General features: G+C 39.6%; 1 protein-coding gene across 1 annotated transcript; it reads left to right on the top strand.

Annotated features, from left to right (window-relative positions):
• The first annotated feature begins 9,735 nt into the window (after positions 1 to 9,735).
• On the top strand, positions 9,736 to 12,199 carry LOC109439144 (olfactory receptor 1P1). The gene has a single exon (XM_019719375.2). It carries the CDS (start codon positions 9,805 to 9,807, stop codon positions 10,756 to 10,758), a length of 954 nt encoding a protein of 317 aa, XP_019574934.2. The 5' UTR covers positions 9,736 to 9,804; the 3' UTR covers positions 10,759 to 12,199.
• The last annotated feature ends 1,320 nt before the right edge of the window (positions 12,200 to 13,519 follow it).

Below are 13,519 nucleotides of genomic sequence, written 5' to 3'. Positions count from 1 at the left end.
AGATTGTTCTCCACTGTCCACGGCCCCTACGTGCGGAGTCAGCTCAGATGTTGTCAAAAAGCCTTTGGTCCTGTGCCCTTCACTCCTCTTCCACAAATGGGAAGTTTACAGCCAATGGGCCAGCACCCATTCGCATTCTTTTTCGGGGGCAGGCATGTTGGAGAGCAGGTCTTCTGTTCCTGAGGCAGAGGAGACAGGACTTGGATGGCTTGGAAAGAGGAACCCCAAGTTTCCCAACTGTGGAGCAGAAGGGATGGAGGGAACTTGTCCTGGATAGAGCCTGAAAATGAGTACTTTAGTTTCCTCCTCTCAGAAGTAGGATAGAGAAAAGTATGAATGATTCACTAGGTTATAAAGTCTCTTGAAAAATGATTTCCCCATGTTCATTCAGGTCTTAGTCAGAGTAATTGTTGAGACTCATTACACACTTCTACGTCTGTGCCCTGAGGGGACAGTGGTTCTCAAGAGTAATCTTTCCCAGAGTTCTAGAAGGAAGGATAGGCAGCAGAGTTTTCAATATGGTGTGTCTCCAGGGTCTAAGCACTTGGCTGACCTATTCTAAGCTTTTTCTCGGAATGTGGGCTCCTCTCTGCTGTTCAGTACAAACTTGAAACCATCCCTTGAGATACAAGGACTATGGTACAAGCGCCTGGTTTTATTTCAGGCTATACTGGAGGCTTTTTGGTATTAAAGATGCAAAACAGAAGAATTATATTTCACCTTTTGTTTATGATTTCTCTTGAGGAGGGTTATGGTGATAGTTCAGCTTTCTTTTTTCTAGTATTTTAATAGTAAGTCTCTGAATTTTTTAAATTCTTAGATATGGAAAGGGCCTAGATGTTGTCTAGTCCACCTCATGTATGCGTCACTTTTATAACAGCCCCATTAATGGTCAGTAGGTTACTATGACTTAGCACCTCCTGTGGCAGAGAGGTCACTGCTTTCTGTAGAGGACCATGGTGAAGCTCTGGCTGGGTTTCATTCCAGGCTCTGCCACTTACTGGCTGCAACTGACCTCAGACAGTTATTTAATGTACTTACTCATCTCTATTAATTAGAATAACAACAGCAATAACGGCATCCTCATAAAGTTGTTCTGAGGATCAAATGAACAAATATCTGAAAAGTTCTTGAACTAGAGCGTGGCACAGAGTTAGCACTGTTATTTGACTAACTCAATACTTTACTACCTCTATGCTATTAGCTTTACTACCTATCATGCTACCTACTGACTACCTATTTTACTCCTGGTCATGTAATTATTAGACAACTCTCCAAACTCTTCTTCAGATTTTGCATATGGGACATATCCAAATATTTGTTGAATTCCATTTTCCTTTAGGCGTACACATATTTTGAGTCACACCTTCCTATTTGCTCTCTCATTACCTGCCCTGTGTTTAGATCATGCTCCAGCGTCCAGGACGTGGGTTCCTGAGACACAGATGATATCTCATCATAAGTATTTTCCTCCTGGTAATCATATTTGTCTCTTTATATATATTTTTGAAATCTCTTACTATTTCCATGTTTTATTTTCTAGGTACCAGTAGGAGCAAGGAATTACACAATGCCATCAAAGAGAACTACGAAGAAAACGATACTTTAATATCAAACATTGCAAATATTTCTGTCTATAGTGACTACACCTTTCATTAGCCAGTGAAAGGGATTTCTGACTTTCTGTGTCCTAAAGAGACAATCCTGTGGATGGTAAAAGAAGCTAAATTTAATTTTCTGTTAGAAAATTTCAGGCTTTGTTAAATCCCTTATAGTTTAAAGACACTTTAAAAAAGAATGATCTATATTTGCAGAGTAAGAGAAGAACAGTCCCTTAAGTACGTGGAAGAGAAACTTGTGTTTGAATGCAGTTAAGGAAGGAAACAGAATTTTTTAAAATTATTTTTTCATATTCTGAAGACATTTAAAATGAGAGTAGTAAACAAATTCAGATGAAAATGAAATTGACATAGAAACAGCAGACAGAAGTGAATAAGGAGCAGAAAAATGATTTTAATTCCATTTTAAGGCAGAATTGACATTTCAGAAAATAAATTAGTAATAGTCAGGACAGAATTCAGAAGTTGTCTTAGTCTATTTGAGCTACTATAAAAAAAATGCCACAGGCTGGGTAGTTTATAAACAGTAGAAGTTCATTTTTCACAGTTCCGGAGGCTTGAAAACTCCAGGATCATGCCACTGGCAAATTTGGTGTTTGTTGCGGGCTTCCCAGTCCATAGAAGACCCTTTTCCTTGTGTCATCATGTGGCAGAAAGAGGGAGAGAGCTCTGTAGGGTCTCTTTCTAAGAGCACTAATCCTATTCATGAGGCTCCATCCTCATGAACTCCCCAAACGCCCTGCCTCCTAAACCATCACATTGAGCATTAGGATTTGAGTGTATGAATTGTGTGTGTGGGGGGGTGGGGCTGCAGGTAGGGACAAAAACATTCAGACGGTAGCAGAAATCCTTCCTTAAGGAAAATTAAAAGGACAAAAATTTTTAAGCAATAAAGAAGTTTTGAGTGTTGAAAGAAAATGAAGGTCATGCTGGGGAGCCTGGTGTGGGGCTGGGACCCCTCGCTCCTCGACGTGGGGAGGTGGAGGGGGGAACCTCTGCAGCTGAGATATCCCTCCCTATTTTTAATGGTCACATGAGGGTATGGGACCATCCTGTTCCTCATCTCTGCCCCTCTTACCAGTCTTGAGCTGGCTTCTTCTGTATGTCCGTAATTGTAGGGCGTCAGTTCAGCTAGACTTCAAGTGATTCTCAATAATGATTTTTCTGTGGGTTAGTTGTAATTGATGTTGTCCTGAGAGGAGGTGAGCACAGCGTTCACCTACTCTGTCATCTTGACCGGAAATCCAAATTCAATCTCTTTTCTCCACCCTGCTCTGCACTCAGGGAAGCTGATCAGTACGAACGCAACAATAGGCTGCCTTATCCTCTGGCATTTGGTTTGGTTTAGCCAATGGAGAGCTGCCGCGGAGACTGGAGGGAGGGAAGAAAGAGAGGTTGGAGAATTTATTCCTAAAACTACTAATCTGTGACTCCTGCATCCCTGTGTAAAAGTCACAGCTCCTGCGAGGCAACTATCTATGCACATCTCTGTTTCTGTTCTCTGCCTCTCTGTATTTTGATGTTTCCTCACTTCCCTGCCTTCAGATTTGGGGTGTAAAGTCCTTCCTGATATTTCAAAACTGATTTCTGGATGATAAGTGTGCTTGTTGCTATGGAGATGTCATTGCTTCTAGGTCTGCTCAGTGGACAGAGTTAAGAAATACAGGTATGTGTATATACACATACACAACCCTCTATATCCATCTATCTATCTATCTATCTATCTATGTAACTATGTATCTATCTATCTATCTCTCTGCCTATGTATTTATCATCTTTTTAAAAGATTTTATTGGGGAAGGGGAACAGGATTTTATTGGGGAACAGTGTGTACTTCCAGGACTTTTTTCCAAGTCAAGTTGTCCTTTCAGTCTTAGTTGTGGAGGGCGCAGCTCAGCTCCAGGTCCAGTTGCCATTGCTAGTTGCAGGGGGCGCAGCCCACAATCCCTTGCAGGACTCGAGGAATCAAACCGGCAACCTTGTGGTTGAGAGCCCACTGGCCCATGTGGGAATCGAACCAGCAGCCTTCAGAGTTAGGAGCATGGCGCTCTAACCGCCTGAGCCACTGAGCCGGCCCAAGTCTCAGAATTTTTTATGAAAAACAATTTATCCACGTTTTCATTTGTTTAGTGCTTTTTGCATCCTAAGAAAGCTGCTTACCACAGGCTCGATAGTTTTGGCTGTCATACTCAGGTCTGTGACACATCTTGAATGAACCAGTTGTTACAGCCCCATTTTTATTTTATTTTATTTTCTCAAAACTGTTCAGTTTATTAGTATATTATGGTATAATTTGGCAACTTTGTAATATACTTAATAGCATTTTCCTCTCCACGTCACCTTAAATTTGGGTGTTTACAAATTTTAGTTCCATTTCATTTTATTCTTTTTTTTTTTTTTTTGTATTTATCATCTTGAGAACCATGAGTTTACACGCATACCTCTAGTCTCAGCCCAACACACAGGGTTCATTCTAGCCTTTTCACTTTCTGTGTTTAAAATTCCCTTCCGCAACAATAAGAAACCTGGCTGTTATTATCCTCATTAGAATTACTTATTTGCTCAATTGTAGGACACACATCGTTTCAGAATCACTAACTCATTCTATAAAATAAATTTCTATAGTTAAATGTGTCATTAGCCTGAGGGTAGTAAAAATACCATGTTCAAAAGCTACTTGGTTTAATTTCCTTCCTCCTTTTTAATGTGATTCTATTATTCATTTGAAACCCAGTTAGATTTGTTTCTGTTTGTATTCTATCTGATTTGGTTTTCTCCTACCCTTGATTTTATATCTATACCTGGTAACTATACCATATCTGAATATATATATATATATATATATATATATATATATATATATATATATATATATATATGATGTGTTTATATATATGGTGTGTTTTATAACCTGGTAAAATTATTTCCACCCCACTCCCATGGTATTTCAAACAAATAACATAACCACACTGAAAGGGGGCAGGAGGAAGTAACCTAACCAATTCTTGAACATAGTATTTTGACTATATATAGCCTCATACTAGGTTAAAAAAGGAATTGAAAACATATTCTCTAGTTATTTATTTGTTTTTCTCAGTGGTATGAGTTAGCAGTTCTATGACAGCTTTAGGATATTCTAAGAGTCTAAGCTTTTCTTCTCCAGTGTTTCCCTGAGGGAAGAGCAGGGAAAGCACTGGCCACAGAAATGCTGGTGGCACAAGATTTCCTAATTTTAGCAGAGACCTTTTATGACTTCATTAAAGAGTGCCGCTTCATTGATGAGCAACCAAAGGAGATGTTTTTGGATGGATCGGGTGGTTCTCTCGTTCAACTCAAGAGACAGGCAGTTAATAACTCTTCTTAAAGGAAATCACAATATGGCTGGATGACATCCGTCCAGTAACTGCTCCTGAGAGGCTGTCAAGGGCATGGGACAATTACTAAGCTGCAAACTCCCACAGGATCCCCGAGAGAACTCACACTGAGGCTGCCTGGGAAATAAATAGCACAGGTCCCCTTATAGCCCAAGGCTGAGACCCTAGGGTTATTCCACAGGTTCTGCTGTCATGAACAGAACCCCGTCTGCAGCCCTGCTGCAGTTGGGGTGTAAGAGGGGCTTGCTGCAGCAGAGGCAGGCTACCTGGACATGAGCCTGTTGTTATGTTCACATGTGTCCCTGTGTCTTGCCTCGGAGTCCACAGCAGAATTTTCATGTTAATCTCCAATGACGTAGAGGATTGAGGAAGAGGCAATAGGTCATCGGTGATGGTGGCAGAGATGGACACTGGCAGGAAGGTAAGCTTGACAGCTGTGGTGACACACGTGTCCCAACACAACTCCCTGTGCAGCAGCAAACATGGACCAGCACGTCCAGGGGCAGTGAGGATATACAGGTCACTACGGCATGCTGTCCATCTCTGAAGTGTCTGAGTCAAGTAGGGAAGAAAAGACCTCAGCATTTGATAACGAAAGTATAACAAAATCTCAGCACTGGCACAGTTTGGGAGGAAGGAGGATGTTAAAGTGTAAAAGTATTTCAAAAATAATGTAACTACACTGAAAGAGGGCAGGAGGAAGTAACCTAACTAATTCTTGAATGCAGTATTTTGACTATATGTCCTCATGCTAAGTTCAAAAAGGAACTGTAAACACATATTCTCTGGTTATTTGTTTTTCTCAGTGGTAAAGATTAGCAGTTCTAAGACAACTTTATGTATATTCTAAGACTGAGCTTTTGTTTTTCCAGCATACTATTGTCTGTGTCCATGAGTTTGTTTTGTTTGTTGCTTTCTATTTTATATCCCACATTAGAGTGAAATGACCATGCTTTGCCTCATTTAATGCATTCCCGTGTATAATGCGCACCCACGCTTTTGGCTCACACTTTCAGGTAGAAACTCTTTCATTTTAATTTCTTCATTCAAATTTTTATTTGTTTGCATTTAGGTACTTGTTTTTTTGTATTATAAAGGAATTCTAGCATTTGTATTTTAATATATTATGGTACGAAAAATTTTATGTAACAAATAATTGCAAAACAAGAACAGATACAAGATACACGAAATTTTATGTACTGGTAACAAATTTACGATATTTACGCATCATAGAAGGCCAACTCTTCGTTGTTGCAAGTTTGTCCTAAGTTCAACAAAACCGATTATCACATTCCAGGGTATTACACACACACACACACACACACACACACACGCACACACACACACACCAGTATACACATATATATACATATATGCACACATATATACATATATACACACACACATATATACGTATATATGTGTATATACAGAGGGTGCCAAAAAATACACATTTTAAGAAAGGAAAATTGTTTTAAATTGTAATACTCAATATATACCAATAACAAAAGATGAACACAAGCCACGTTTGACTTCTGCAATTACAAGAGGTGCTCAGAGTGGTTTCCATCAGCGTCCGGAGACTTCTGATTACGGCGAACTACTGCTTGAGTGACTTTGAAGTGTCCACTTGTATACTTTTTTTTGGCACCCCCGGTATATATGCATATATACACATATATTAATATATATATACATATGTGCCACATCTGCTTTATCCAGTCATCCGCTGAAGGACACTTAGGTTGTTTCATGTCTTGGTTATTGTGAATAAAGCTGCAATGAACATAGGGATACAGATATCTTTACGAATAAGTGTTTTCAAATTCATCCTTCTTTTTATACATAATTTCTCTCTATCCTCAGAAGTTTACACCATTCCTAGCACTTAGTTCACCCTTAATATTACCCTCAGTAATATTGTTGAATAAGTGAATGTCGTACCGTTAGTCCTGGAAACAGCATGTCTTCTTGCCTTATGGCAGAGTTCTTTGGAGGGAGAGAAAGAAGCTTTGAGCTCACCTAGGAAATCAGAGGGAGAATCAACTTGGTGTGGTCAAAGATAAGAGCTGAGGTTTCAGATTTTGAGAGAATTTGGCTTGTCTTGATTCTACCACTTAAAAACTGTGTGGACTAGGCTGGTTATTTTGACTTAACTTGTCTGACCATCACTCTTCTATGTAGCTGGAGCCAGCTAACGGCTTCTACTTCATGGTGTACTGTGAAGGTTAAATAAGATGGTACAAGTAAACTTTGGAAAGGGTTCTGGAGAGTAAGTTCTCAATATATGTTGATTACTATTTAAAATTATTTGGTATATGTTTATCTTTGAAATGTAAACATTCCAGGATATGACAATGTATGTTCTTCTATCCTTCAAAAATTATGTATAAAATTCAGAGAACCATTTGGATGTCCAAATGCAGGACTCTTTCCATTTTAGTACAATTTGATTCAGATTCATATATTTTGCTTTGTTCCTTTGGAGTGTCTCATGATATTACATTCCTAAATACTAAGCATATATCTCAAAAGTAATCTTTTCCACACGCCCTAAATAACATTTTCACATCAACCCAAGTAATAATTTCTTATTATTATCCACTTCTAGTATATAGTCAAATTTCTCCACTTATCCTCAAAAGTGTTTTTTCAGTGTCTTTGGTCTACCAAACTAGGAATTTAATCTAGGACCTTGCATTGCATCCAGTCATTGAGAATCTTGTTGAAGATTTTTTTTTTTTATGTCTAAGGATTCATTTTTTCACAACAGTGACTAATTGAAGAGATTGCCTCAATCTCCTCTTTCTCAAATTTATATTCATTGATGGCAGCGTCAGCAACACCTGGAGCTTGTTAGAAATGCAGAGTCTCACAGACAATAGTTTAGTGGTTACCAGAGGGTAAGGGGGGTGGGGGTGGGAGATGAGGGTAAGGGGGATCAAATATATGGTGATGGAAGGAGAACTGACTCTGGGTGGTGAACACACAATGGGATTTATAGATGATGTAATACAGAATTGTACACCTGAAATCTATGTAATTTTACTAACAACTGTCACCCCAATCAATTAAAAGAAAAGAAAAAAAAAAAGAAAAGAGAAGAGACCATGGGAGGGCACAGCGAAGGGGCAGCTGTCTGCAAGGCATGAAGAGAGTTCTCACCAGAAACCAACCATGCTGGTGCGCTGGTCTCAGACTTCCAGCCTCCAGAACTGTGAGAAAGTAAATTCCTGTCGTTAAGCCACCCAGTCAGTGGTATTTTCTTATGGCAGCATACTAATATACTCTCCTCTGTTCTTATTCTACAATAATAAATAATTAGAAAAGAGAAATTAAAAAAGAAAAGAAATGCAGAGTCTCAGGCCCACGCCCAGAACCACTGAATGCAAATCTGCATTGACCTGTGTGCCCAGAGTGGCTTATATACACACTGAAGTTTAGGAGGCACCGCTGTAGTCTCCTACCTTTACAATTTGTGTGATTCTTTGCTCTTGGTGGAGCTAAGGTTCTCCTTGAGATCATGTATTCCTGTAACTGGAAGTTGCCAGCAATTTTATTACATGGATATTAAACATTTTTAACTAAAATGCATCACATTATATTGCATGCCATGATTGATCTCACCATCTGGATTTGTGAAATGATAGCCTGATCCCTCCATCGTGAACTCACATTTTCTTTCTTGTGTCCAGGAAGGATTCTGTGAGGTGTTAGTTTGGCATCATATAAATAGAAAAAGAGATTGTCTACTTTTTAAAGGCTTGGTGGGAAGCCCTGTGAAACTAGGTGATCCTGGCACTTCTTTAGGGAGTAGCTGTTTGACAAATATGCTAGACTAGATTTTTGTTGTCAGTTATCTACCTTCCCAGAAGGAAGATTATACACTCCCACTGTTTGCTATGTCATTTTCACTGCTTCCCTGTGGGAGGTTATAGTTCTGTGTCTCCCTGGCATCTAGTTAGCCATGTTACTTGTTTTAACAATGGAAGTGAGTGGACATGTGTACCACTTCCAAGCAAAACCTTTAAGAAACATAATGAGCTCTCCATGTCTTTTCTCCTTTTCATCAAGAATGGCATGTCCCAAATAAGGGCTGCTTTAGTCAGAGCTGCATACAACTTGCAGTTGACATATAATATAAAAAGAGGAAATAAATCTTTGTTTTTGTAAATCACTGAGATTTGAGAGTAGTTTCTATCACAGTCCTACCAAGAGAAAAATGATTAATGTAACATTTTTTTGTTATTGTTTGTGAAATGTGGTTGGCTTAGACTTTCTCTCTACCAAAGTTATTTTGGTACATTGTATTCTCCAAAGGTTATTCATTTCATCTGAAATTACACATTTATTTGCATGGGCTCTCTCTGATCACATGAGGTTTTCCATTATGTTGATACCTTTATATAATATATACTCTTAGTCCCTTCTTTCTTTAGACAATATCTTTTGTTCCTAAAAACAACAATAAAATTAACTTATAACATTTAATTCTCCTAAAAGTACAGCTGAAGAAAAATACATTATAACTAAAGAAATTTGGGACAGAAAGAAGAGCAGATAAATAAACCAGGAAGTCTAGTCTAATTCTCTTAAATTGTGTCTCCCATGCTTCCTAGTATATTCTATTTTATAGGTTTCAATAAAAATACACAGTGTACATAGTATGTGATCAATACAAATCCACTGAAATAATTCTTTCCTCTTCTTCTCTAGAGTTCAGAGAATGGCACATTCATCAATCATCTACAGTGAAATATGAGAGTTTTAATGGGTCTCACTCAAGGTGTCTTTCTCTGACTTCCAGGCTCATGGCAGGAGGGAACCGGACCAGCATCTTTGAGTTCCTCCTCTGGGGATTCTCAGAGAGGCCAGAGCAGCAGTGCATCCTCTTCCTGCTGTTCCTGTGGATGTATGTGGTCACTGTGGCTGGGAACCTGCTCATTGTTCTGGCCATTGGCACCAACACATGTCTCCACACGCCCATGTACTTCTTCCTCGCTAGCCTGTCCTGTGCAGACATTCTTTTCACCTCCACCACCGTGCCCAAGGCCCTGGTGAACATTCAGACCCAGAGCAGATCCATTTCCTATGCAGGGTGCCTGACTCAGCTCTACTTCTTCTTGCATTTTGGAATCATGGACATCTTTCTCCTTGTCACAATGGCCTATGACCGCTACGTGGCCATCTGCCACCCTCTCCACTACACCATGGTCATGAGCCGCCAGCGCTGCACACTCCTGGTTTCTGCCTGCTGGGCCCTTCCGAGTCTCGCTGCCATGACCCACACCTTCCTCATATTCCGACTTTCCTTCTGCTCTAAGAAGATCATTCCTGATTTCTTCTGTGATCTGGGCCCCCTGATGAAGGTGTCTTGCTCAGACACTCAGGTCAACGAGCTTGTGGTCCTCGTCTTGGGGGGAGCAGTCCTTTTAATCCCCTTTATGCTCATCCTGGTCTCTTATATCCACATTATTTCAGCCATCCTGAGGATTCCCTCTGCCCAGGGAAGGCGCAAGTCCTTCTCTACCTGTGGGTCCCACCTTGCTGTTGTTGCCCTGTTCTTTGGGACCACGATCAGAGCTTATCTGTGCCCATCGTCCTCTTCCTCCAACTCAGTGGAAGAGGACACAGCAGCTGCTGTCATGTACACCGTGGTCACTCCCTTGCTGAACCCCTTCATTTACAGCCTCCGGAACAAGGACATGAAGGGAGCCCTGGGGAGACTTTGCAGGGGCAAAGTCTCCCTCTCGTGGGGCCGGTGACGCCTGCAGAGAAACTGCAGGTGTCTTCTGTTCTTTCGTGTGAGGAACGTCATAGAAATTTCTACTTCAAGTGTCTCATTTCTGAATCCCACATGTGCCTAATTGCCACTCCTCTCCTTGACTCCTACCATGAATTTGATATTACTGAGGAAAATCTCAAGATTTCGCATTGTGCTTTAAAGTTAATCTGTTAAAGAGTTACTTATTTACTCATTTTTTACTTATACAATAACTTCACGAGGATGAATGTCTTTTGCACTGTTCATAATTCTAAAAGTTTGTGCAGCCTTTTATGCTAGTTCATCAAAACTCAATCAGTGAGGTGATGGACTGTGGGTTAATTAGCAAAATATTAGCAAGGAAAGTCAATATTTGATTGCAAGTGCTGATTTTAAGTGAACAAGTATATTTTTTCCTACAAAAATAGGAAACTATACAAGCACTTGTTGTCTCAAGGTTATGAGTCTAAATCTTTGTAACCATTAAAATAATGCACAGTTACCATTTTCATCTCTGTGTGTATGTGTGGTGATAGCACTTAAGATGTACCCTTTAAGCAAATTAGCAAATTACAAGTATACAATGGAGTATTGTTAACTATAGTCACACTACTGTACATTCAATCTCCAGAAATTATTCATCTTGCAGGACTGAATTTTGTACCCTTTGACCAACATCTCCCCGTATGCCCTGCCTTGCCAAGAGGCTCACGGGCGATGCTGTTGCTGGTGGTCTGAGTAGTACGCTTTGAGTAGCTGGGCCACTTGCTTGGTAAGGTTCCATCAGACAAGGAGAGAAAGTAATAGTAAAATGGAATCGTGGTAGAAATATCTCCGGGTGTAAAAGAAATAAAGCCAAAGATAAGAAAACGTATGAACAGACTTGAAATGGAAAAACATAAGAGGTAGTTAAAGAAAGAAAGATGATAAAAAGAATTTATAAAGATAAAAATGTCAAAGGAATTTTAACTATATTAGAACTAGGTGGGTCCCGTAACCTGGAATCTGGTTAGCAATACTTGTGGAGACATCCAAAGCCAGCTGCTCTTGCTGGGGCCAGCAGGATGATAGGGACAAATATTGACTCTGACAGGCAAGATCTTCCTCACCAGTCCTGATCACCTGGTCACTAAATCTTTCAGAAGGCAGATTAGAGAAGGTGAATTGAAAACCTCTGCAGTAGAGGCACTGATAGTGATTTTTAAATAAGTATGGAAGCTGGCCAATCTCTTGTCATCACATCTACAAAGCCACATTATATATTCAATCTGGCAAATAGAAACGAAAGAAAAAATTTTCTGAGACCACAATTTTTAAGATCTTGAAGGGTTACGAGGGCCACAAGAAGAGTGAAATAGAGACTGATTTATTCACCTGGAATTTATCATGACTCAACTAGGTCGAGCCACTTTTAATAAGGTAACTTCCATAGGGCAATAGAGAATTTCCGCAACAAGCTTAACACTGAAAACAACGACTGTGTATCTTGAAGATGCTCATGGGATAATGGCTTTCTAAACTGGACATTTGGCAATCAGCAAAATTTACTTAGATTTTTGTAATGATGTAAACAAACAGTTACACATGCTTAGTTTGTAATTTTATTTGTGGTTTTACATAGGATATACCTTCATCAGGAACTGAGCGCAGGTCTAGACTTCTCTCAGAATTTGTCTTCCTGTAACAACAACAAAAAATATTTGTAACTATTAAAACAAACCTCTGAACAATACAGGAATGGTCCATGTTATTTTCAGCGAACAGATTTATGAATAATTTTTAATGAGACGATAAAATATACAAATGTAATATTCTCTAACCTTCCTTATCTGCTTAAGTCATGGCTGATTGCAAATGCTGATATGCAGTAAAGGAATCTTGTATCTTCTCAAGGTTCTTTCCATTGAGACTTGTGGCCTCTAGCCTCAACCAAGGCTGCATCAAAGATAAGATTTTCATTTCTAGAGTATAAAATTCACATTTCCATGTCAAGATTGAGAGTAAATACAAAAATCATTGTGTGAAGTTGAGGACTTGGAACAAATTTATTGAAGAGCTTCATGAAGAAAAACCTCTGGGTTGGTTCCCAGGAGTCCCAGATGCTAACCTAAGGGCCTCCACTTATTTGTATGAGTCTAGTCTTCTCTTCTGTGAAACAAAATTCTTGATAACTGAGAATTTTAGGGAAAATGTCTACAGTTTGGCTATTATAGTAGAGAAACTCTAGTCAACTCCGGGGTGCCACAGAGAGCTGACCTCCAGGCTGCTCCACACCTCCATGCTTCCAGCTTACAGGGCACACAGATTGATAGGGTGCAGACGTTACCTTCAGACGCCCAATAGTGCCTGCTGCTTCGTCCATTGGGATACAGAGACTTGTATGTTTTAAAATGGAAAAGCGTTTTACAAAGTATCATTCATTGCAGTTAGCAAGATGAAAAAGTTGTTCATACTATCAAATAATTACCCTTCTGAGATAGAAGTGACCTCAGCAGCTCCTTTAAGGTGGAAACCAAGCCCAGCATTGTGAAGGGGTTGAGTGAAGAAACAATGGGGTGCTCCCATGCTGGATTTCCTGCTTCAGAATTCTGACTCCTGCAGGGGGTCGCTGCCTTCTAATTCTAAGTTCAATGACTTCAAACTCAGTGACTTCAAATGCTTGACTATTTTAAACAAATGGAAAGCTGTTATTCTCTCCACTTCCTAAACATATTCTTAATATACAAACTAACATTTTTCAGTTTTCTTTTTTAAATATTTTT

Source organism: Rhinolophus sinicus, linkage group LG15 (genome assembly GCF_036562045.2).
Source record: "Rhinolophus sinicus isolate RSC01 linkage group LG15, ASM3656204v1, whole genome shotgun sequence".
Lineage (NCBI taxonomy): Eukaryota > Metazoa > Chordata > Mammalia > Chiroptera > Rhinolophidae > Rhinolophus > Rhinolophus sinicus.
The sequence above is the reverse complement of the archived record's forward strand: the minus strand, read 5'-3'. Positions and strand labels throughout refer to the sequence as shown.